The 25,754-nt window shown below is 43.1% G+C and overlaps 4 protein-coding genes across 5 annotated transcripts; 3 read left to right on the forward strand and 1 right to left on the reverse strand.

Moving 5' to 3' along the window:
- The first annotated feature begins 528 nt into the window (after positions 1-528).
- On the forward strand, positions 529-7,490 carry LOC117566342 (spatacsin). The gene is made up of 5 exons (XM_034245822.2): positions 529-1,627; positions 1,682-3,154; positions 4,391-6,948; positions 7,003-7,164; positions 7,220-7,490. Exons 1-5 carry the CDS (start codon positions 593-595, stop codon positions 7,437-7,439), a joined length of 5,448 nt encoding a protein of 1,815 aa, XP_034101713.1. The 5' UTR covers positions 529-592; the 3' UTR covers positions 7,440-7,490.
- Positions 7,491-7,600: 110 nt separating this feature from the next.
- LOC117566344 (prohibitin-2) lies at positions 7,601-10,499 on the forward strand. Its single transcript, XM_034245824.2, has 7 exons — positions 7,601-7,694; positions 7,812-7,952; positions 8,300-8,646; positions 8,703-8,936; positions 9,052-9,129; positions 9,204-9,303; positions 10,133-10,499. Exons 2-7 carry the CDS (start codon positions 7,820-7,822, stop codon positions 10,240-10,242), a joined length of 1,002 nt encoding a protein of 333 aa, XP_034101715.1. The 5' UTR covers positions 7,601-7,694; positions 7,812-7,819; the 3' UTR covers positions 10,243-10,499.
- Positions 10,500-10,591: 92 nt separating this feature from the next.
- Positions 10,592-20,104, reverse strand: LOC117566343 (kelch-like protein 17). The gene is made up of 6 exons (XM_034245823.2): positions 19,830-20,104; positions 15,260-15,552; positions 14,784-14,967; positions 13,149-13,245; positions 11,744-13,076; positions 10,592-11,684 (listed from the first exon to the last, which is right to left on the reverse strand). Exons 2-6 carry the CDS (start codon positions 15,283-15,285, stop codon positions 11,471-11,473), a joined length of 1,854 nt encoding a protein of 617 aa, XP_034101714.1. The 5' UTR covers positions 15,286-15,552; positions 19,830-20,104; the 3' UTR covers positions 10,592-11,470.
- Positions 20,105-22,470: 2,366 nt separating this feature from the next.
- On the forward strand, positions 22,471-24,605 carry LOC117569211 (uncharacterized). Of its 2 annotated transcripts, none has more exons than XM_034250283.2 (3): positions 22,471-22,736; positions 23,537-24,025; positions 24,096-24,605. In XM_034250283.2, the coding sequence occupies exons 1-3, from the start codon at positions 22,676-22,678 to the stop codon at positions 24,419-24,421; spliced, it is 876 nt and encodes a 291-aa protein (XP_034106174.1). In that variant the 5' UTR covers positions 22,471-22,675; the 3' UTR covers positions 24,422-24,605. The 2 variants fall into 2 exon arrangements, with proteins under 2 accessions (XP_034106174.1, XP_034106175.1); XM_034250284.2 differs by having other exon boundaries at positions 24,099-24,605.
- Positions 24,606-25,754: the final 1,149 nt, after the last annotated feature.

Raw genomic sequence — 25,754 nt, forward strand, 5'->3', positions numbered from 1 at the left:
TGATTTATTTGGCCACCAAACTTGTAAGCGGATGTTGTAAGCTTTTTAGCTAGCTGAGCACTTGCAAATCTACAAAGTGGTAAAACACTCTGCTACTGCTGTTCTAGCGAAAAAAAAGCCCCGGTCCAAGAAAACCAACCCAACATGAAAACATTAAGCATTTTAACATTAAGGAATTTGTTGTTTTTTTTTTTTTTTCTTTGCTTTGTCTTTTTTTTTTTGCTGTGTGGTCTGAACTTTGCCATGCAATGTGTTTGGGGCTGCTGTCGTTTCCTGCAATTTATTAAATTTCAGACAAGTTACGACGCGTGAGGCAAGGACAATTTGCTGGCATATTCAATTACCAAGAGGAAAGACGATATGCTGCCACATGTTCCCCAAATACGTGGATTCAAAATGAACCGCCATACTTTCAAAAAGTACTTGTTACTCGATGCTACTCACTTGGCAATCTGGCAACGCCGCACAGCTGGCAAACAGCTGTTGACCCAACAACTGCAAAAACAGCAACAGTTGTCCGATTGGGGACAAAGAGAACAACAAACTTTGCGAATGGTGTTGTGAAAATGTGAAAACGCCCATTAAACACAAAATGCATTCCACCCAGGCACGCAATAAGATCTTCAAGAGTTGGTCGGGCATCAGCGAGGTGTCCATCATCAAGGAAGTGGCCACAAAAGGCGAACACATCGATCTGTGCATGGAGTACTGGGCTGCCAAGCAGAAGATTCCCGTCTCCGAGTACCGTCACTACTTCTACGACGTCGTCGACGCCTATGTGCGTCGCCTGCTCTCCGAGCGTCTCGTCTGCAAGGCGGACAATGTGCTGCACAATGTGGAACGTGATGTGAAGTGTTTCTTCTATCAATATGCCTGTGAATGCAATGATGCGGATCTCAGTGAATTTGTGCTCGATCATCTGCGCTGCCGTGATCCGCAGCTGTTTGAGCAGGAGCAAACAGTGCTGGAATACTACTGGTCATTGGTGAAACAGCTGCGCGAATGCAGCGATCTCTTGAACAAACATAAATCAACTTTGCCACGCGTTCACATCGAGGCGCTGATGACGCTGCCCGAGCACACGCTGCAGCTGCTGCTCGTGGAACTCTACTTTGCCAATCACAACGATGAGTTGTTGCCGGAGCTGAAGAAGCAGCTGGTCTGGCAGTATCTGGTGGACACTGCTCAGCTGGACAGATTGCGTCGCTGGTGCTGGTGTCAGGATGCAGACGACACTGTGGAATTAAAGCCCTTGGAGCAAGCTTATGCGGTGTGGAGACTCGAACCTGCCATGTACGAGTATGCGCTGGAACACTTGGAGCAACCATGCGAACCACTACGCAATTATTTTGCACAAGCTGGATACTTCTTTGCAGCCGAAGCGGCGGATGTGTCGACGGTGCTGCGTCGCCTGTGCACCATGCAGTGCCTGGATCAGCACAAGGAGCTCATCTGTCGCCTGCCAATGGCACGCCATCTGCTCGAACGTGGCTATTACTCGCTGCTGCTTCTGGATTGCGTACCCGTGAGTGCTTTGGAGCAGCTGGCTGGCGACAACGAGCCTTTGCTGACGCTGCTCATCGAACTGAAGACTCATGATCCCACAGAGCGTGAGGGATTCGAGCTGGTAAGCAATGCAGTAACTTTTAATAGTTCACTTTTAATGTTTCTTCCTTTGCAGTTGTCCAAGAGTGTGCAGAGCTATTTGGAGCGCACGCACAATGCCGCCGAATCGCTGCAGGAGCAGCCGCTGCTCACGTTCTTTGACTTTCTGTGCCACGAGCCCAGCGTGCTGGGGCTCGAGGGTTTCCTCTCCTCCAGCAATCTCAGTCGCGTGCCCTATTTGAAGTCGCTGATGTCACGCTTCGAGCGTCATGTGCCCGGCAATGCTGCGGCAGTTTTGCCCAGCCCTCACGATCTGTTTAACAAGTTCAAGCACGTGAATCTGGATGCCTTGGCTGCTGCACATCCAGGTGAGCTGATCAGCTTTTCGAATGCACGCCTTAGTCAACGCTATGCGAGGAAAGCGCAGCTGAATTACACGCATTATCTGAAGCAACAGCGCAGCGCTTATGCTGTGTACTATTTTCTGATGGAGCAACTGCAGCTTTATGGCCAGATCACACGCACTCAGCTGTTCCATGCCTGCGAGACGGCCACGCAGTTGGCACTGCAGCATGCTGGCGACGAGGAGCTGGTCACGCATTGTGTGGCTTGCTGTGAAATGCTGGATTTCGATACGCAAACGTTGCGCAGTTTTCTGCACTTGCAACGCCGCTTGCCGGCAACGAGCTCGGCCAGCAGCTACACGGAGCAACTACAGCATTGGGATAGAGCCTTGGTGCACGAGCTACAGCAGCAGTCAGCAGAGTTTCCACTGGAATCGTACACAGCACTGATGCGTTTGGCTGCGCGTAATCTGCAGGGTAAATGGCCAACGGCAATGCTGCAACATTTTGCGGCAAGCAACGAGTGGTGGCAACTGCTGTTGCTCTTCCAGTACTTTGATCTGCCGCTCAGCGAACTACAGCAGCTACTGCCGCACTTCAAATGCCGTGCTCTTGGCGTGCACATGCTGCGCGCCCTCAGCTACGATTGCAGCCATGAGCGGCAACACAAACGCGCCGCCAATCGACAGACGCGACGCGGCGATGGACAAACCAATTCGTCGCAAGACAATATGACTAACTCGTCACACAGCTCGGGCTTAGATGCGAATCTGCAGCAATTGCAGCGCGATTCGGGGCAATCCATGTGCAGTCTGCTCACCCATAATGCTCAGCAGGATGTGTTTGCCATTGTGCTGTGCAGCAGCAACAATTTGCCCGACGAATGCATCGGCAGCACAGCCAACTTTGTTGAGCTGATGCAGAGCAGCGGTCAGCATTGCACCAGCATCAATCTGCTGAAGCACTGCGTCCGCCATCAAATGCCTATTCTGGCTGTGCTGGCGGCAACGCTCAGCGACCAGAATCGCGATTGGTGCTGGCTCGTTTGGTTGGCGGTAGCCAGCGGCCAGTGGACGCAACTGCTGCTGGAAGCGAGCAGATCGAGGGAGCAAGAGCAAGAGGAGTACGTTTGGTCACTCATACGCAACGTGGTCAAGGAGGGGCAGGTGAATGCGCTGCTGCACAGCTTTTGCATCTTTCAGCCGGTAAGTGTCAGTTGTCCTTGTTACTTCTGTGTCTAACTAGAATGATGTATTAAGTTATTGAAGGAAACCTGTAAAAGGCAGTAAGACACAACTTCTTTCGTCTGAGAAACTATCGCCTGATTTTCGAAATTTAATGTACACAAAGCCTAAAGCACCATAGCTTTAAATTCCAATTTGGATATTCGATGTAAGAAAGAATAGGAACTTTTAAAATTCCGACTTGTAGCGTATAAATTCGAGCCTTCAAACTCTTAAGGTCTGGGCTGTGCATAAATAGTTCAGTCAGTTGGTTAGTCAATCAGATCAACAAGTTTAATAGTATAAAGTCAAAAAAATAGTTCTTCTACAAAAAACTAAAGTTTAAAGAAGATAGACACAATTGATATCTAATGTTAGAAGACGCTATTGCAACAATAATTTAGTAATCCGATAAAAATATTTTAATTATACCCGCTATCCATAGGGTAAAAGGGTATTATAACTTTGTGCCGACAGGAAATGTATGTAACAGGTAGAAGGAGGCATCTCCGACCCTATAAAGTATATATATTCTTGATCAGTGTCAACAGCCGAGACGATTTAGCCATGTCCGTCTGTGTGTCTGTCCGTCTGTCCGTATGAACACCTAGATCTCAGAGACTATAAGAGATAGAGCTATAATTTTTTTTCGATAGCATTTGTTATGTTTGCACGCAGATCAAGTTAGTTTCAAATTTTTGCCACGCCCACTTCCGCCCCCGCAAATCAATAAAATCGAATAACAAGCGTAACTTTAAAGCTAGAGTTGCGAATTTTGGTATATATAATAATAACTATAGTAGTTATGATCCTGATCATTTGGTTGCGATCAGATAAAAATTGTCGAAGTTATTAAAGAAATACTTTTGTATGGGCAAAAACGCCTACTTACTAGGGGTCTTAGTCGCTGTGGCTGACAATCTGGTATATTGAGCCGTCTATGGTATATTTTGAATGCGGTACTATATCGATATACCACATATACCATTTGGTATATTTTTAGTATTTTTCAGTTTATATATTGTTTTTATTCAAAATGGGTAGCGGGTATCTCACAGTCGAGTACACTCGACTGTAGCTTTCTTACTTGTTCGATCACAATTTTGATATTTTAATAATTATTCAAGAAGTTATTTAAAAGAAAATTGTTAACTTAGCTGCTTAACTAAATATATTTTTATAACATACTACTTTAACTTTCATATTTGTACTTTGCAGGACTGCAAATTCGTGCATCTGTGTCGCTTCTTGCAACTCACCGCGCAGCATCAGGATTTCAGTGACGCCACCATTGTGGAGCTGCGTTACTTTCTGTGCAGCTGGAGCCAGGATGCAGTTCAGCTGCCACTCTGCGCTCCACTTGCACGCAAGCAGTTGATGCAACGCTGCATTGGCCTGTTGCTGTTGCAGTTGCAATGCAACTTTGACTGCAGCATGCAACAGCAAAAGTTTCTCGAGTGCATCTGTCGCTCCGATGTGGGCGACATTTGCGATCTGCTCGACTTTTGCCTGCTGCATCGCATTTTCGGTGTGGCCGCCACTTGGATACGCCAGCTGGGCATTGACTACGAGCTGCTGGTGCGCAGAGACAGCGCCGAATACAAGCGTCTGGTGGATGCGCTGACCGAGGCCAAGGCCTACGAGGAGGCACTGCAGCTGGCAGCGCTGTTGCAGCTGCCGCTGGCCGACATTGTGTATGCCAAGTGGCTGGCAGAGCTGGAGGCCGGGCAGCTCCATCAGCATGCTGAGTACGAGCGAGAGATTGAGCAGCATGCTCTGCCTCCGGCCATATTGGTGAACTTCTTGCTGCAAGCTGCTGCCCAGCAACCGGAGGAAAATCTGCGACGTCGCTACGAGCTGCTGCAGAGTGCGCTGGGTGTGATCAAGCAGCATCATTTGTTTCCCAACGAAAGCTTCGATCGGGATCAAATCGAATACGACATGGTCATGTGCTACGTGCAGCTGGAGCTGGAGCAGGAGACGGAACCAGTGACGATTTATCACTCAGAGTACTTTGAGCAGATTATGCGACAGGAGCGTTGTGTGCTCTACAAATCCTTCTCAGAGCTGAAAGAGTTGGCGGGCATCGATGATCTCAGCATTGCAAACAAGTCGCAGTTGACGCCAGAGATGGAGCAGCGTTTGGATGGATTGCTACAACTGCTGCTCGACGAGGGCGACATTGTGGAGGCACTGCGTCTGCAAGAGCTCTTCGAGTTTCGTCCGAATGACTTGCGCTTCATTGTGTTTGCCATGGCGCTGGCCGAGGGCATGACCAGCATCGTCAATCTGTCCAGCAAGGAGCGTCAATTGCTCAGCGACATTGAGAAGAGCACATTCCCGAAATTCAATCGTCTGACACTCAATCAGAATCCGCTGGGCAGATGCAGCAGCGATTTGTCCGCCAGCTGTTCCACGCTAGAGTTTGAGGAGATACCTTCTAAGGAGAAGCAGCAAACCCTGGACACGCTGCTCGGCATTGGGTCCAAGCTGAAACATGGCGTAGAGCTGGGCAGGCGCATTGTCCTAGCCTATCGCGCAGCCATGTATCTGGATAAGGAGTATCTAGATGTGTTGCGCACCAAGGATGCCAGTGTGCTGCTGCGGAGCGCCGCTGAGGAGGATTGTCTGCAGCGTCTGTTGGTGGTCAGCGATATATACATTTCCACACGACTCACGCCCAAAGAGATTGCCGACTCCTTGGCGCTGGAGCTGACCACTTGCATTGTGCGGCCGAGATTCTACATATTCCATGCCAGCCAACAGCCACGGAATGCGCCGCGGAACGCAGATCTCTGGGGTCACAGCATCGACAAAGATTTCCATTTGTTCCTAGAGCTGACGCCAAACACAACGATGCTGGGCAACTGTCTGCTGGAGTACTGTGATGCTTTGAAGGCTTATCGTCGTTACCAGGATAAGAAACCCTTCGAACCCAGCGATGCCTTTGAGCGTCTGTCGGGCATCATTACACTCTATGGATTGCCTAACGTTGCCAACAGCAGCAGCAGCAATGCGCCTGGCTCGCCAGCTATTCCCCAAGTGTTGTCTCACAAGAAGCAGAATCAGATCTATGTGGAGCTGCTGATCAAAGCGAATCTGTGCTTTGTGCACGAGTGCTCCATGGAGGGCATTGCCAGTGTGCTGGAGCGTGCCAAGCATCTCAATGGACAGTTAGCCAAGGCAAAGTCGTGGTCACTGATTGTCCGATTGCTGATTGGCATCGCACGCTATCGCGAGATGTTCTATTGCTTCGATTCGCTCATCGAGAACGAGCAGTTTGAGTCGCTGTTGGGACAATTCGATGACGATCAGAAGAGCGGATTACGTCAGGCGATTTTGGCCTATTTGCGTGAGTACAATCCTAAGAATGGCAAGGAGCTTTTGCGCCTCGCAGCCCATCACTTTCTCATGTACAAAGAGCTGGCCGAGATGTGGTCAGGAGAAGCACAGGATGTGCTGGCAACCATCAGCTCTGCTGCAGCCGATCAAGGCAGGTTAAGATGCTCCCAGGGCTTGCAGCAATTGTTGCAGCAGGCGCTGGAGAACTACACGCATGCCACGGAGAATTATCTGCTGGACAACAAACTGATTCTCGCCCAGCAGAGTGTCGCACGTGCCGAGCTGATGGCCATGCAGCTGGATCTGTGCAACAAGGCGCTTGAGAAGCGTGGTGGATCAAGCAGCGGCAGCAATCAAGCGGTGCCTTTCTGCGTCAGCGTTATTGGCGTGCAAACAAGGGAACAATTCCGCGAACTGGTCAACCAGCAATTGAGGTGAGTTCAAATGAAAGTTTTCATCGCAACCCTTCAATAATTGTTGTTTTAAAGTGTGCCACAAACTTTGATATTGAGTCGAGCCTATGGGTATGATGTCAACTGGAGTGATGCGCTTCTAACGCAATTTGTGGTACTGCAGCGACGCAACTATCTGCAGGAATATCTCTGCCATCTGCGCATCAACGACAATGTCATTGAGCAGGTGGCCAAGGGGTAAGTAAATAGGACAAACAAAAAATATTGCTATTCTAATTATTTTACTTTGCAGATACATACTTTATACGCAGCATAATGCACCCACTGGCCAGCAGCAGGAATCTCTAGGACAACTGGTGGAACACATACGTTCCGTCACCCTCAAATACAAATTGGCTTCGATATTGGGCCTTAAATTGATTGTCATGTCGCTTATCAATGAGCAAACTGTGCACTATCTACGTGATACGAATTACGGGCGCAACGAGCCTCACAATGTTGCGAATATGTGACACATAATATGTGATTTTTTATTATATACTAAATATGTACTGATTGTAATGCCAAATACATTTATGAAATATACAATTAAATTTAAATTATTGCGCGCACATCAGCTGTTATTACACTACATCGATATACTACAGCGATAATTCGTTAGCATGCAATCATACCGATACCCAGAAGTCTATCGATACTACGCCGCAAATCATCGACATTGTATCACACTTGGAAATTTTGTACAAGTTGACACACAAGTAAATAACGTGCGTAAAGTTTTTCTTTTTTATACCAAAAATAAACTTATTTTCACTGACAGTTTATTGAACAACGTGTGTTTTTCAACTAGCAAGCACTTTAATCAAAAATTTATATTCGTTTAGCACACATAATGGCGCAAAGTAAACTCAATGATCTTGCGGGCAAGCTGGGCAAAGGTGGCCCTCCTGGACTGGGTATTGGACTGAAGCTTTTGGCTGCCGTTGGTGCGGCTGCCTATGGCATTAATCAATCCTTGTACACCGGTAAGTAATAGAATATCTGTCAATTAGCTGCTTCGGTTGCTAAAAACAACAAAACACGGCTATCTTTGCGGCACACGAACATAACCTCAAACCCGACTTCATATGTTTGCGGCTGTGTGTGTTTGTGTTAGTGTGATTGCGGTCTGGTGGATTTCATAACTAATCAAGACACTTGCACGATGCAATACAGCAATGTGAGACCTTGCATTTGGTGAAGAGAACACCTATGAACTCCAATTGGACCCAGTCTCATTGATGTCACTAGTAGCTGATGGTGATTTCGCTGAATTTTCCATTGCGAGATTGCATAACAAACTCCCAACTTTTCTCATCTTTTGTGTTTGCAGTTGAAGGTGGTCACCGCGCTATTATTTTCAGCCGCTTGGGCGGTATTCAGAATGATATCTATTCAGAAGGTTTACATTTCCGTATTCCCTGGTTCCAATATCCAATTATCTATGACATTCGTTCGCGCCCCCGCAAAATTTCATCACCCACCGGCTCAAAGGATTTGCAGATGATTAACATCTCGTTGCGTGTGCTGTCGCGTCCCGATTCGATTAACCTACCCTTCCTGCACAAGCAACTGGGCGTGGACTACGATGAGAAGGTGCTGCCCTCCATTTGCAATGAGGTGCTCAAGAGTGTCATTGCCAAGTTCAATGCCTCGCAGCTGATTACACAGCGTCAACAGGTCAGTGAGAATACATTCGAATCTCCTCCAAACTAAATCGATTTTCGTTGTCATAGGTTTCACTGTTGATCCGCAAGGAGCTCGTAGAGCGTGCACGTGACTTCAACATCATTCTGGATGACGTTTCGCTGACTGAACTGAGCTTTGGCAAGGAATACACAGCCGCCATTGAGGCCAAACAGGTGGCCCAGCAGGAGGCACAACGTGCCGTCTTCTTTGTGGAGCGTGCCAAGCAAGAGAAACAACAGAAGATTGTGCAGGCTGAGGGTGAAGCCGAGGCAGCGAAAATGATATCCTTTTTACAAAACAAACGAAACACTTGATCTACACCTTAAAACCATAATATTTATTCATTAGGCATTTAGTTTATTTGCATCTGGTTTGCACCTTAACTGATATGTTTACTTAGGTCTGGCCGTCAAGCAGAATCCGGCGTATCTGAAACTTCGCAAGCTGCGCGCCGCACAGAGCATTGCCCGCACGGTAAGAACAATTAGCTAGAAATCGCATTGAAGTGTGAAATGGAAATCTGTAATATTTCTTCCTTTCCTAAATAGATTGCCAGCTCACAGAACAAGGTTTACCTGTCGGCCGACAGTTTGATGTTGAACATTCAGGACTCCAACTTCGATGACATGACCGAGAAGGTTTACAAAAGTAAATAGCTCGTTTCGTCATTGAGTTTAAATTTAAGTTGATACAAAAGATAACAAGGAAACATTTGTTCTTTATTTTTGGTTTCGAGCATTGGCCAAAATTTAAGACATTTATCGATCGAGTGTAAATTGAGTAACTTTTTTAAACGTTTCATTCAATATCTCTCTTCCTACCTTTTTTCTCTTTGCCAATAATGATACATCAACTTTGTTTCGTTAACGTTTTTCTTAAACTTTCACAACGTTTTTTATGCGCAACGCAGTTCCAGACGATTTGGACTAAGTGAGCGAGCGGGATAATTCCTTAAAACTTGTTGAACAATTTTATTAATTTCAATATTTACGCGTACTAGAGTACACAGCAAGTTGCCTACATATAAGCTAGTGTCTTAAGTATCGTTTAGCTTTAACTTCTTCAATATCCCTCTGGCCACCGCTCTTCCCCAAAAAAATATAAGAAAAAGCGGCTCATCGTCAATGTTCTTTCCCCAAATTAACTCGCATGTGTTCTGTTTGCCTTTCGGAAATAACTTCATCCCACATCATTTCCGCATCGCAAGCACACAACGTATGTGAAATGGTGAGGAGCCTTTTCTCGCCGTTTGTGACAAGATTCGTTTGACGATGACGCGGTCAAATCGCCGCAGCATTTAGCGTTTGTTCCATTAAATCATAAAACCGAAAAAGAGAATCACCACATCGGAAACTGTTAATAAATGCGCATTGAGAAAACCACTGTTGTCAACTCGATTTAAACAAAAAAAAAAACTTGGGTTGCGCGACACAATTGTGAACCTAAATCATCCTCAATTTAACCATCGTTTTTGCAGTTGGCACGGGCTTGCCCAAGAATTGGCTCGACGCACGCAAAATGACACCCAATGTGGACACGACCAATGTGGGCGATGTGGCACGCAACACTGCGAACCGCATTATGTAATCCCCGGAGCTTGGAAGATGCAGCCAAGAGAGGAGCAGACGTCAGAGGAGGCGTGTATTGTACCTTTACTTACCTTATCGACTTTTAATCATTTTGGCAAATCCAACAAGAAATAACAAAAATCAACCCCAGTACAAATAACCAGAGAGAGAAAGAAGGAGGAAGACCAACTTGACTTTTTTGGGCATTTTTCTTCAAATACGAAACATTTACTTATAATAATTGCATGTATAAAATACATAAGAATAGTACATAAGTGGGTGTATATAGTATAATTTCTATAATATGTATGTATAGACGATTCATAGAGTTATTTATGTAAATTGTAGGCAGATTAGGTTCCTTGATCCAGCCGCTGTCACTTGGAGAGGTTGCGTTCCAAGTGTTCAGCCAGCATTTCGTGTAGCATTCGTGCGAGATCTTGACTAGAAATTACAAGTGTGTATGTGTGTGTGTGTGTAGATTTATTGTTTACATTTATGCGTAATTGTAAGGATTTAATTCCGACTTGTTGCCGCATAAACTTGACAATATTTCATGCACTCAAACCGAGCTTCCCCGAACCAACTTTGAATGCATTTCGTGTGTGTGTTTTTTGGGGAGTGTGTTTTGGTCTACTTCTTGAGCAAAATAAGCGCCCCCAGACAAAGGTGGTGTTTTTAGTAAAGGTGCTGCCATCATATCATAATCATAATCATATTTTTCTTTATATATATATATAGTATATATCTATCATATCTATCCATAATAACGAACTCGGAACAATCAATCAAATTCCTGCAATAGGCGCGTGGGGTTAGCTTTGTTTTTTTGTAGTTTAGTTAAATTTGTTTTGTTATTTTGTTGTTGCTGTTGCTTAAGGATGTCGTGCACTCGACATAGACCAGGATCAGGCAGTCGATGGGGTTTTGCCACCTCCTCCTCCTGCCGTTCCAGTGCTGCTGCCGCTATCGCTGCTGTTGCTGCTGCTGCTACTGGCATTGCTATTGGCCCGACGACTCTCCGCCAGAGCGGGAGTTTCCCGGCGATGGCGACGCAATGTGGAGCTGGCCGAGGGCGCAGAGGAGCTCAACGCAATGTTGGCCGTAAAGGCGGCAGCTTCAGCGCGACTTGGAACAGTCAAGGTGCCATTGCTGTTGTTGGCATTTGCATTTCCATTGCCGTTGCTGCTGCTAGCGGCGTTCGCTGTGGCAGCGGCGAAGGACTCGCTGATGCTGCTGAGCGGGGGTCATAAGTTCGTCGTCTGCACCAGTCCGCGCTCCAGATGAAAGCAGTCGAGCACAGCAGCGCCAACGGAGCTGCGTCTGGCCACCATCGCATTGACCACACTCCATTTGTTCAGACGCGGATCGTACCGTTCGACGGAGTTGAGCGACGAGCTGCCATCGTTGCCGCCCAGCGCAAAGAGCACGCCCTCGACTTCGACCACTTCGTGCGTGGATCTGCAGAGGAGAAATTTCAAATTAGAACTCTGTCGAAATCTCCGTCATCTCATTGTTACCTTCGCGAGTGCATCGCTGCAATTGGTTCCCAGCAGTTTCGTCGCAGATTAAAGCGTTCGCCGCTGGACATGCACATGGTTCCATCGTTGCCCCCAATGCAGTACAGATGCCCATCGGTGGAGGCGACGCCACAGCTGCTACGTCTGGCCGTCATGCTGGGCACAGGCTGCCAGCGACCAACGCGCGGATCAAAGCGCTCTACGCTCGACTGATAGTTGGTGGAATCGAAGCCACCCAAACTGTAGATTTGATTCTCCAGCACAGCAAGACGACAATAGCGACGTCGCGTACTCATCGCTGGGCAGGAGCTCCAGATACCCGTAAGCGGATCGTAGCGTTCCATGCTGCTCAGACAGGAGGCGCCATCGTAACCGCCACAGACGAAGATCAGCCCGTCGTAGGAGCAGATGCCCAGGCAGCTGCGCTTTGTGCCCATGGGCGTAATGTTGATCCACTTGTTGGTCAACGGATTGTAGCTCTCGGCAGTGGCCAGATCACTGACGCCATCGTAGCCGCCAACCACGTACAGTTGCTTGTGCAGGGATGTGACTCCGGAGCGGGAGCGACGCCACAGCATGGGCGCCACCGGTGACCAGCTGTTGCAGCGCGGATTGTAGACCTCGCACTCGTTGTGGATGGCAAACAAGCTGCCACCGCCGACGGCAAAGACGTAGGGTTTCATGCCCTCGGGACGTCGCTCCTGGGTGCGTTGGCTGCCCATCAGACTGCGCTGCTCGGGCAGCAGATGATACTTCATGGCCTCTAGCAGCAGTTCCTTGCATTCGGAGTCGTCGCGCATCAACGTCTCCGACTCTACGCAGCTCATCAAGAAGTCACGACTAACAAGCGGCAACCGGACATGCGACATCAGCTCGGCAATGTGGAGACGACGCTTGCCAAGATCGTGCTTCACCCAGCTGAGCACGCCCAGAAATACTTTCTCCTCGGAACTGATGTTCAGCTGACTGTTCGAAATGAGTTCCTTGACCTCCTCGAAGGGCAACAGCAAGAACTCCTCGGTGCCCACAACCTGCTGAAAGTTTTGCAGCGCATATTTGTGAGATCTCGTGTGCAGCTCCTTGCACGAATGCGCATCTGCGAAGCTTCTAATCCCGAGACAGTTCGAGGGGTGCAGCTGCCGCAACAGAAACTTGCAGCACGCATCGCGCACCGAGTGCATCTGCAGCAGTCCCGAGGCAGGCAACAGCACCTGCACATTCTGCTCCGTTATCGTAATCTCTCCCGTGTACGTGTAATCGATGAGCTGTCTTAGTGCAGCGCTGTCCACATCGTGCAGTCGCACCAATCCCTGGGTACGCTCCAGCATATCATCTGCAAAGCCAAGTGAAGAGTGTGAAGGGTAAAGTGTAAAGAGTGTCTGTCAATTCCCACTTGAGGACTCACCGTTGAACATGGCGTAGAAATAGGGCGAGACGGAGGCCAACACCACACGATGTGCATTGATGGTGTCGCCGCCAACCTCGAGGCGCACATCGCACAACTGCAATGAGAAGCGGAAGCAAAGACTGTCAGTGGAGACATAACATCATACTATGTTGCAAAGTGTGCACCCTTAGACAAATCCGATTAATTACGAGTATCCTGACGATGTGCTCAACTACTACACAGTGCAGACCCAGGCACAGTGAACCAAGTACACAGCCTTGGGACTTAACATGAATAATTGTTTTCTTAGATATAAGTAAGTATTGCATTTATGGCATTCGAAATATCAATATTAGTTCTGTCTCCTTTCATTCTTTGCAATATCTTGAACACTATATTCACAAAGTGTCAAAATAAAATATCATCTGTTTTTTTCTTGTAGAATATTTTAGAATATAAAACAAATGAATTTAAATTCAAAAACATTAAACTCAATGATTTTTCAATCAAGATTCTGAGTCTTTTTGTTTTTCCAGCGTAAAAATTCTTCATAATATTTCGATGCTAATGAAGAATATTTTCTCCGATTCTGTAAGGTGATTCACTTTACTCTATTGTGGGATTTAGTTACTAATTAGTTTTCAACCGAAATTTTATAAATTTGAGTTTAGATCGTTAAATTAACATATAACTGTTAAAGTAATTATGACTCCAATTTAAAAAAAACTGCCTCTGGAAAAATTGATCTAACATAACATCCCAATCTAAGTTTTATTTGGCAAAGAAAGGTGTTATTTTAAATTTCGCAACTGTATATTGGCGAAATATAAAGTCATATTAATAGATTTTTCAAGTTTACATCTTATTCCAGCCATTTCTGTTCGCTGTCGAATCACTGTGCATCCTATTGAATCCCTACAAGGACTTCGTTTCAACTTCACTCGCCGAGTCACGCCACAAACTCAACCCGGTCTCCACTCGCTAGTCGCTATGTCCTCTTGTCAAGTCAGTGCACCCGATTAATATCTATTTTTAATAGGTCTGCAACAACAATTTTGTGTAAATGTCGCTTTTTTTTCCATATTTATAAAAATTGCCGCACACGTCATGCTGCCGCATAGGGCGGAGTCGCTTTTGGTTGCCATTTGCTCCGAATTTTGTTTAAGGCCAAAGCCATTCCACCCGCTGTGCAAAATTCTGTTTTTTTTTTGTTGTATGCCTTTTTATTACTCGTATTTTCTTTATCACTAAGCGACAAATTTGTTCTATTGGCTCACCCAGCTGCCCTCGCTTGAGGCGGTCATTCAGTCATTTAGTCCGTCAGTCAGTCAGTCAGTGAGGCGTTCAAGAGGCAGGCAATTAATTTTGCCGCCTGCCTAAATGGCAATTTTTTGGGGGAAATGAAATTATGTATGCGCCATGTGAGCCACAGCTGTAAGTGGAGAGAGCGCTTGCCTCAATCACGCAATCGTTTAAGTTATACTTTAATTATGCTAACTGTTCAGCATAATTAATAGAACAGATCTTGTCACTCGAGATGCCCTTTCAATGATTTCATTTAGTTCAATTATTAGTTTCTAGATTGTTGAGCATAGATTATGAGGAACAATTTAGGGAAACTTTTCTTGGGGGGATTATTTTATCATGGATTACCTGTGCGTTTGTGCGCATCTGATTGATGGCTGCAAAGGAGGCGATGCAGTGTCCTGGATTCTGATGATGGGCCTGTGGCAAGACTTCCTCATTGGGTCCCGGTGGGCTCAGATCGCTGGGCGTCTGTGTTGAATTGTTGCTGGTGGTGGTAACATCCTCGTTGTTGCCACTCGCCTCGGCGGAGCTGCGATAAAGTGGCGACAAATACGAAATGCAAACATTGAAGCTCAGCTAAATCAAATCTCACAGATAATGGTTTATGATGATGATGATGAGTGTTGTTGGGTTCTTGTTGTTGTTGTTGTTGGTATAGAACGTGAGGAGGCGACAACATGACGCCAGTCACGGACGGTCTGTCATATGTTTTGGGGGTTGTTTATGCTGTGCTGAGGCGCAACTCGCCTCCCCCACAAACTCAAATTTGAGGGTTGCTTGCCACATAAACATGAATGAAAACGTGCTCGATGTTTACTCACTGATTCGATTTGACGGGCAGAAACATTGTGGCTGAAAAAAAACGTTGAAGCCTTGTGGTATGCCTCGTACTTTTCCCCAAACCAAATTCTGATGGGGTTCTACAACATTTCCACACAGGCTTTAAAGTTGATGTTGATGCTCAGATATTCCACTTGGGTTTTTGGTCCTTCTTCTTTCGGAATGCGTGGTGGTGTGTATTCAAGGGAAAATTCCCCCAACTTTCAGTCTTTTCTTTGGCAGTTGTTTGTTTTGCTTTGTTTTGTTGTTTTTCTTGTATTCCAGCGTGTTGCAACTGTAATGAAGCGCGTAAAGTAAAAATCAATACCTTGTAATTGTTTTACTGTCGCCCCTCGACCCAAAAAATGAAGAACGAAATGAAAAAAAATGTGGGTCACACGTAATTTCTGGGGTGAGTGACGACAACTACATGAGATCATGCCGCCCCGAGTTTCCTGGCATGTCAATGTGAAGAGAAAGCATCTAAACAGACCGAAAAAGTAGGTTAAGTGCCGCCAATTCCACAGTTCTCTACATCTCTCGTTTCCTTTTCTCTTCGCCATGTGATTCTATTGTGCCCATTGTTGAGCTGCGCCCTGGCGAATTTGGGTTAGACCGACTTTATTTGATGTGCCTCCCCTTCCCTCTCAGGATGCACAGAATGCGAATAAAACGAAACGAATGACTTGCCGCATGCAATTTGAGCATTTGCCAGAACAGCAATTCTCAACTTGTTGTGGTCAGTTGGAGTTTCTTATCGTATTGTAAGCCAAGGTCTGAGGGGGACAGCGAGTACATTAAATAACTGAATGTTCATTCCGAGTTTATACTGCGCAATATGCAGAAATTACATTGGAAATTAGGGGAGGATACATTGAGAATATGCATAAAATTCTAAATTTAAAATGAAAGTAATTGCATTGATATAGTACAACATTTTCACTGATATTATTGTGTGCTTCTATTAAGTAAACACATCGCGTAATAACAAAATTCAACATATCGCTTTTAGAAAACTATTTACTACTTCAAACTTTATGACTACTTAAAAAGTTTTCCATACTTTTGCTTTTACATATTAAGTATACGCAGAGCATAATAATATATGTACTAAATGGCTTCAATTATTCGTAAGAAGCTTAAAAATATGTTCAAGAATAATAGATCTGCATATTAAGTATACGCACTGCATAATAAAATACATCCTATTTTATATTAAGTATACGCAGAGTATTAGAAAATATATTCCATTATTTTCAAATTACTCCTTCCATTTACTTATTAGATTGTAAACAACAAATATACAAAGAAAAAAAAAATAAAAAGAAGAATAACTCTCAAAATTAAATAATACTTTATAATGATCTCGCGCAATTGCGTCAACTTCTGCATACAATTTAATTAATATTTTTCTCGCTGATTGCAGAATTGTTTCCTGCTTTTGATTGTGATTACAAAATGTACGTTCGCGAATGCAATCAGAGTGATTAATTGGAATAATATTGTTATTGCTGTCAAAAAGAATACAAAAAGTACACGGCAAGAAATTTTGAGGAAGCCAAGATTAATATGCATGAAATATTAAAGCTTTATGATCACTTTGAAAGTATGCGCTCATGCATAAACTTTCGATTCAAGAGTATTTCAGAGTCTCGTTTGTTGTGCACTTGTTTTTATTTTGTGGGTTTGTGACAAATGTTTACTTTATGGCTGGCCATGCAATAAACACAACTCAATGCATTCGGGGCAGATTATGCAAATAAACGAAAAGCTTTGCTTATTTTTATACTCGCACTCGTATTTGCGGCATATGGAACCTTCTCTCTGTCTTTTCTCTCTCTCTCTCTCTCTTTCTTTTTTTCTCTGTCCGTCGCTGTCGCACGGTGGGCAATATCACGCTTGGAAAGTTCTGGGGTCAACAAAACGTGGCCAGACAGACGGCAGCAGCGACATGTGTGAAATCAACGTCACGAATTTTAACGCTGCATTAACAAAACGACAGCAGCAAGAATACAAGAGTGCCGCAGCAAAAACAGCAACAACAACTACAATAATAGCAAATAGCGATATAAACAACAACAGCAGCTACAATAACATCATTTAACAAATTACAACAAAGTAAGACACATACAAAAAAAATTTCACTTTGCGCACTTGGCGCAACAAACAGCAACAAATTAACGACAATTTTCGGTTTTAGTTTTAGCTGTTTTTTTTTTGTTTCGCTTTTATCTCAGCAACAACAACAAGCACCTAGCAACAACAACAACAATTGAGCCCGGTGATCTGCTATGCTTGAGGGCGCAATGGTGCTGGAGGGCAATGACCGTTTATAGACCTATAGCTGCCCCCTATCACGCGGCGTACAAAGAAGCCCCATTAGGTGCTTATTACTACAGCAGACGCACACCCCAACACACACACACACACACACACACACACACTCGTAGACACACACATTTGCACTGTTTCGCACCCCAATTGCAACTGTTGCAAAACGGACTTGACACAGAAGCTGGCGTTGGCGTGGGATTGCCACAGTTGCCAATTCGCATGCATTTATTGTGAGATCTTTGTTTAGGGCACACTTTAGGGGGTCAGTTCCACATGTCGTATGCGCATTGTGCGTGTAATTAAAGCAGTTCATCAGGGTCGGACACTGTTTACCGTTACGCTTTGCGGTTGTTTATCTCAGTGACAACTTGCTTGGACTAACAGTTTATGCGGTTTACTTAGTTTAACTCAAAGCGACAAACATTACACTCACACAAAAAAAAAACAACTTATTTACTTAGTCAACTAATTCTAAACTTAATGAGTAATAAATAAGTATGACTATGCTTTCTCTCAGTGCATGCGCACACAAAGGGCATTCAATTAATTGTGAGTTGTTGTCGGTTTTTTTGTGTACCGGCAGGAGGAAGTGAAGGTGCTGCATATATCCTTCAAAAATACCCAGTTTTGACCAGTAAATCACATGAACAACAAGCCAAAACAAAGTCAAACAAGCGTTTAACACTCATCTTTCTGCGGAACCGTGTATTTAAGCATGTGCTGGGGTGTGTTTATGTATGAAATTCAAATTAACAAGCAAATGAGCCGAAAAAAAAAAACACACACAAAACAGAAAAAAACGAATGCGCCACACGTAGCCCACAGCAGAAGCAGTTAACGAGAGCTAAAGTCGAGTTGAAGTTGGCTCCCGGCAAACCATTCAGTAATATTTTAACGGCTGGCGACAAAAAAAAATATTGTGCAAACATTGAACCGGTTGTAGTTGTATTAGAATATTTCGTTTCTTTCGTTTATTGTCTTTTTTTTTCATTTTCGTTTACGTTTTCATTATTTTTGTAACGTTTCATTCGTTTTCTTTTGCTTGGCTCATTTGGCATTTGTTTATGCTCCACGTGATGCCAACTTAACCAAATGCAGTTGGCAACTGTAACCGATTCTTGCACGCTTCATTGATGATTAATCGCAACACCGACTAATGCAATTGTCTAAGATCATCAAGGTCAACCAGTTTCGGGTCATGCAGTGTGACGGAAATGAGCCGGAATAAGCCAACTCAGCTTCAATTACGGCTAAAATCAATGACTAAGATATATGCATATATTCACAGTATATTATCAGAGTTACGTTAGTGTCGTAAAGGGAAAATATAGGTGAAATTTACAACATTTTAATAAAGGTAAATGAATAAGCACAAATTAAATACGTTCAATATTCGAATGCAACTCCTTAGAAAGGCATCTCAAACAAACTCTGAAATATAGAAACTAAATTAATTTTAACTTTTCTTCTTCTTTATTCTCACATTGTATAAAGCGGAACTTGGACTACTCCCGCTCTATCTATACGGCCTAGAAATGTTTAGCACATTCTTTATGGAGCCTCTTGAAGCGCCCCCAACGTGCGTTTCGAGTGCCAATGCGTGCTAGGCGAAAAAAAAGAATACACGAAAAACAAGAAAACAAAAAAAATGACAGTCGAGAGCGTGACCAAATATGGGAGGACTGTACTGTAGGTAGCTGGGCTGCCAGCTAGAGCCAGATGTGTGCCAAGTAAACAGCGAACAGCTAACAGCACCCACAGGCGGCGAACGATTTCTAATGCGTTAAGCATACGCAGCGTATGCCGCAATTAATGTAACTGCTGTTTATTCTTGGCCACTGTCTGATTGCCCATGGTCAACAAGCGGACACAGAGTGTGAGAGAATCGCACTCACTCAATGAAAGTGAGTAGCTCAAGGTATGGATTGGGTTGCAATTGACACCCCTCGATGTCGTTACTGTTGCTGCTGCTGCTGCTGCTGTTATCACACTCTAAGTGTTTGTGTGCCGGCGTTTTTATTTTCGTTGCGGGTCGTCAACCTGCGGCAGGCCGCTGTCGCAGTCGCAGCGCGGGAAATGTGAAAACAGCCGTTTTGTGTTTTTGTCGCGTCTGCGCATGACTTTGGAGCACGGAGAAGCTCCTGCCCAGTGCAGCGGCAGCAGCAGCAGCGACACGAACTCCAACTCCTCCAACCCCACAAAATTTTCACAGAGTTTCACATTAACTTACTGCCGCACCTTATTCCCTAAGTGTTTGTTCCTTGTTTTGCTTTGGTAGTTAAGCTTCAATTACATTTGCTAACGGCACTTGAACTGCTTCCGGTATCCGTATCCCTTTGCCCAATTGCAACATTAACTCCTGCTGCTCAAGCACAAAAAACACACACTAACTAATTTCAACTGCTGTTAAGCCAATTATTTAGTTGCTGCCTGCGTCGCGTGGACAACTTCCTCGTATTGGGCAACTCAGCGCGGCCAACAACTTAACGGCACGAAAGCTCAGACGCGACTGAGCGCAACTTCGGCATCGGCACAGAGAGTCTCGATAAAACTGTGAGTTTGCCAGTGGCGTGGAAGCTAGATTGCTTGAATCCCCTTTGCTGAGAAAGTTTTTGAAACACTTCATTTCACACACACATTGCTCTCTATATACACATTTAATTGTTAAAGCACAAAACAATTAGTTTTTTTTATGAATTACACGAAGTTATTGCAATTTAAAATTGTTTTACAGAATTCGTTACAGCTACACTGTTATACTCAATTGGCACTGTCTGTAAGCAAGCAAAGCTGGGGTCAAGATATACTAAAATGCAGAAGGGCTGCAAAGGCTACCTGGTTACACTTAATATGGTATATTATCAAATCGCCATTTTGGCTCGCTAGTTCAAATCGTTTGGTATATTTATGTTTTATGAAAACAAATAAAGCGAGTGATTTTCTTAAGCCAATGGAATTGAAAATTTTAAATGACACCTCTTAAATCTAAAAAATTTCAAACAACGCTCTTCTGGTATTGTTTAGTATTTTTATAGTACAAAGCCGAGTTCATAACGGTTTTGTACTAAAAATGCCTATTAAAGTAAAAATTGCATAGAAAGCACCATTAATATAATATAATTTGCGGAATTCAAACTATGCAGTTAAATTTTTTATGTGAAAATTGCCAGAGGAATTTTAAGTGATAAAAACATTATTCCATGCCAGTAAAACTTTCCGAAATTTTTCTATTTTCAATGTGCAAATTTATTATTTCATCTTATTAGTAGTTTCTTTTGATTTCTTTAAAATGCCAAATATTTGTCAAAATATTTTATTAAGTTAAAGTTATTTACTGTTAAGGAAGAGACTTGTTGTCCGTGTTAGTTTATTAATGCGACTATTAATGCAAGATTAATGCGAATAGGTAATAACGAAAGTCTCTATTGGTTCGGTTGAAAGCTGCTGATAATAGGGTTCCTGCATGATTAATAGGGTTCCTTAAGTGTATTTTATAATTTCATTTTAAATTTGAACAGACGGACTCGTGCGAAAATTTTTGAATTAAAATAATAGAAATTATCATATAAATAATGGCGAACAAATAGTTAAATGTGTTTGAAAAGATACACTTAACATTACATTAGAAATTAATATAAATTTTTATTATCGCAACGCCAAGTATACTCCGGCATAGGTAAACAACTTATTACTAATAGGGGCGAGTTATTTATAGGTTATTGTGGTCACATTTAATTCTGAAAGTACATTTTAATACTTGTTCTTTTTATCTGAGAAATCTACTGATAGGGAAATAAAGCTACACACTAATATGTTGTTTTGTTTACCGTAAAGTTATTTTATTCTACATTATTATGAGAGAAGTACTTACATATGTATACGAGAAATTCTTTAACTGAACTGCAACTTCAAGAGCTAGCAAAGATAGATCGCCTCGAAAATATCAAAATTGAATGTGCCGAGTTTCTTTCCCTTTTCATGCCAAAGAGCTAAATTAAGTGAAAGTAGGAAAATTAGCAAAGTGTTGGAAAACTTTTAAATGGTTTTTGCTGAAAGTTCTGCTGTTGCGCTTGCTGTTGTTATTGGCCATTAACTCGCTGTGCGCGTTACAAAGAAGCTGCCGCTGTCCACAAGTCTAATTAGATTGTATGCAGGCCCCCAAGTGGCAAGTGGCGAGTGGCAAGTGGTAAGTGGCAAAAGGCAACTAGTAACCGGCTAGTGGCAAGGACATAGCACAGCCTCAAAGGTAAACGGACATGTTGTATGCAGAGTAAACGACAACAAAGCAGATGACATACAAGAGATGGCCAGCCAAACCACTAGCCACTGACCCAATTATGTAAATGCTGTAAAAATGTTTCTTTCAAAGGCAACAGCATGCCTTTGACGTCACATTAGGGACATTCGACAGGTGCAAAGGTAAAGAGTGAACAAAAAAAACAAGTAAGAAAATTCTGAAATTCAATATGAAATGCAAAAAAAAAGCAGAAAACGAACGTTACGCAATATGACTGGATAATTGTGCGTGCTGCCACACTTGAATCCCTTTTAGCACACCTGAGCCTTATTGCCGCTATACGAGTGCAAACTGAGATGCTGAACGGGATTAAAAATGAAAATGGTACTTAGGACACCACTGCGACTGCCCACTTTCATTCACAAATTGGCCAATTGCCATTGAAAGCTCGAGTCGCGTCTCAAATATCCAACTAATGTGACGACTGCGCCTGCTGCGCATGCCTTCAAATGCCACCTGCCACCTACCATTTGCCACTTGCCACCTGCTAACTTCTAGCTGCAGGTTGCCATCGTAGCCATCCCCTCGGGCAACAGGTACACGTACTTGGGGCTATATAAACGGACCAACCTGTCGCATTCGCCGTTAGTCGCACTTACATCGCTGTGGCACGTGATCGGCAGCTTCCACTTGAGTTCTGTCTCCAATAAAAAATTGTGAATTTAACTTCTCGGTTCGCTGAGATGTTTCTCAATATTCTTTACCCAACGCGGGCCTAGTTAACTCACAAAATGTAAAAACCAGCCCGAGCTGCTTCATCCTCGACACCAACAACAAATAAAGGATAATGGCGTTTCTATATCTGACTTTAATTCGGCGCATTTCACTGCTATTACTGTTGATGGCAGGTGAGTTTGAGATGTATTACTTCTGATTGAATTTTCACAATATACATATATTTAACGTTCCTCTGACTAATCGGGAGCTCTTAAATATATATTTTTTGGAATCCTTAGCTCGCACAAAACTTGCTGTCTTAAGTATTTTTAATTTTAAAAACTATAAAATAAATGCTAAATGCTTGTTATAATTAGAAATTCCACAATCAATTTATTCCCATTACACAAAATGTCAAGTGAATGTGATAAGAACTCAATTTAAAGGTTGATTATTCTTAGATGAAATAGAAATGAGAGAACATTTTTAAATAAAACCCGCATTAGATTAGCTACAAAAATTAAATGCCGTATCGATAAGGTTATTGCTTAAAATAGAACACCAGCCAAAATATGATATTTTTCAGATATTAATCATACATTAATCATAAATTAAATTTCTATTGTTTCTAAGTTATTATAGAAATATAATCATTTTGAAGCATATATACATTATACACATATATATAAAATTTAATTAAAATTCATATCAACATTTTAAATAGTTTTTCGACAGTAGAAAACATTATCTAGATGCATTATTCGTTTTAGAGCCGGCCTATTAAACACAATCTACATCTTGCTATCTACTTAAGTACTTATTAACCCACTAGGAAAATTAACTTTTGAAATTCGATTAATTGAATGCCGTTCGCGAGTATCAGCAATTAAAATCTGCAGAGTCCGAACGGAAATTGAACATCCGGTTCAGTCTCGAGAATATTCATATTATTCCCTGAGGCACAGTCAATTAACGTAACGTTGTTCCACAGCCGCATCAATGCGCCCGGGGGTCATCGCAGTGAAGGCTACCGAAGCGCAGGTGGAGGCGGATGCGTCGGGGGCGCTGGCTGCCTGGAACTGGCCAATGGAAATGGCAAAAACCTCATACCGTCATTTGGTAGACAGCGGAAGGCCTTTGCCGAAAATTGAAGCTGAGGAAATGGCTCCCGAATTTGAGAATGCGTTGACGCAACCATTTCATTTCCCACCGTTTCCGATGCCCTTGAACCGACGCTGGCGCCTTTGGCAACAGCGGTACAACAAGCATCTGAAGGAGCTGCAGGTGTACCAGACATGGTTGGGCGACTTGCAATCTCCGGCCATTGTCTCAACATCGAAACTAAAACGCAACCACCAATTATTCCCAGCAAATGAAGATGATGCAAATGTCAATAACGAAAAGGCCAAAGAGCAGCACGAAATGAAACGCGAACCGTCCGACTACAGGGGACCACTTTATAGGCCCTCTATCAGTGCTGGTGGGTAGGCTCTCCGGGGGCTCTCCATGTGTGTCACTTGCGGTTTGCTAAGTGTTCGATTCTCTTCCAGGAGTCATGACCAATCTAGGTGATTTCTTCAAGCAGCTCAAGGCGAACGTGCACTTTGCCGAGCATTCGCATCAGCTCGGCGAGGGTGAATCTCAGCTACTCGAGGGTCTGCATCCGTATCCCTTGGAGCCGCCAAGCGATACACCCGATGATGCCGATTATGATTCTGGCCAGCCGCCAGATCGCAATTCAAACAAATTACTGCAGTCTGTGCGAAGCTATCGACCCTCGCAAAAGATTCGATCGCTTGTGTCCCGCAATCCGAATGGGTATCGGGGCTCCCAATTCATTGACCCTAGCTACATGTGGCTGGGTTTGGGTAAATGACCATAGGCCTCCATCAGCCAACAACCAAGAGGTCACAACGATTAGATGCGCTGCGTGTAACATTCCCCCGAAGTCCAGCCCCTAAATTTTTCAACAATTCAATTTATCTCTATGTGTACATATGTATTTACGTATTTGTGTATTTATTGTAGTGTGTATTAAAAAATATTATTGAAATAAAAATAGCCCCATAAAATAGCAATCGAAGTGTGTACTGCTTTAGGATGCTTTATTATTCTTTTGTTTTTTTGTTCCAAATATATTTCAACAAGTTTAAATTTCAGTATAGTAGTAACAATTCCCAATAAGTTTCTTTTCCAAAGTTAGACTCTACAAAAGATGAGAAATAATGAACGATTTATTGGATTGGAGCTACTTCAGTGTACACTGCTTCCGAGTGTTCGGTTCGTTCATTGTTCGTTTTAATTATTATATACAGTGAGTAGATAGCAAAGTAAATATAACATAAGAGTGCTGAAAAATATGAACAATATTAAAATGTTAAAATGATAATACACTGACGCACATATGGGAATTTTCAAAAATAAAGGTTAGGTCAAATAATAATTATTTTAAATAGGTTTGTATGTAAAATCATAGTAAAATTATTTTTAAAATAAAGTTGCTATTAGTTTGCCCAACGCTCAAAATCAAAATAGTGTATTTATTGTTCATAACAAAAAATAACTTACCCAATTTTAATACTTTTAAAACACTTATAAATTGAAATTCCTTAAAATCATCAGACATTACATACAAAAAGAATGATAATGTCAAAACGTTAATAAAAATATCAATTGCATTTAGGATCAACCAAGGCAATATCATTAAATGCCGTTTCTATGTTTCAATTAAAGTAAAAATTCGGTTAAATAAATATAAAATATGATTTTTGACGTCAGCCTTACCTTCCTAATACCGGAGACAAGCAAAACTGACAGAACACCATTGATAACGGTTTCCACTAAGTAAATGTAAACGAAAACGATTACAGCTAATGAAAAACGAATTTTGCAATTTAATATCTAATAATGTCAAAAATTGTTAATTTAATTTATCGCATACCCACGCGCCTTTTTTCTTTGATATCCTCGTTTTCTGGAATCCAGAATTCGTTCAGAGCATCAGCGAAATTATTTAAGTTTAATGTTAAATGACCCAAAGCAAAGCTCTGCAAAACAGATCCCGCGACATCTAGTCCGCCGATAACTAAACCAGCGATAGGTAGACTGAAGCACAATACTTTTTTCAACAATTTTACCATTTTCACTATTTTTTTTTGGTTGTAAATTTAAGCTTAATATTAATTAAACTGAATTCAAGCTTTCGTTAA

Source organism: Drosophila albomicans, chromosome 3 (assembly GCF_009650485.2).
Source record: "Drosophila albomicans strain 15112-1751.03 chromosome 3, ASM965048v2, whole genome shotgun sequence".
Lineage (NCBI taxonomy): Eukaryota > Metazoa > Arthropoda > Insecta > Diptera > Drosophilidae > Drosophila > Drosophila albomicans.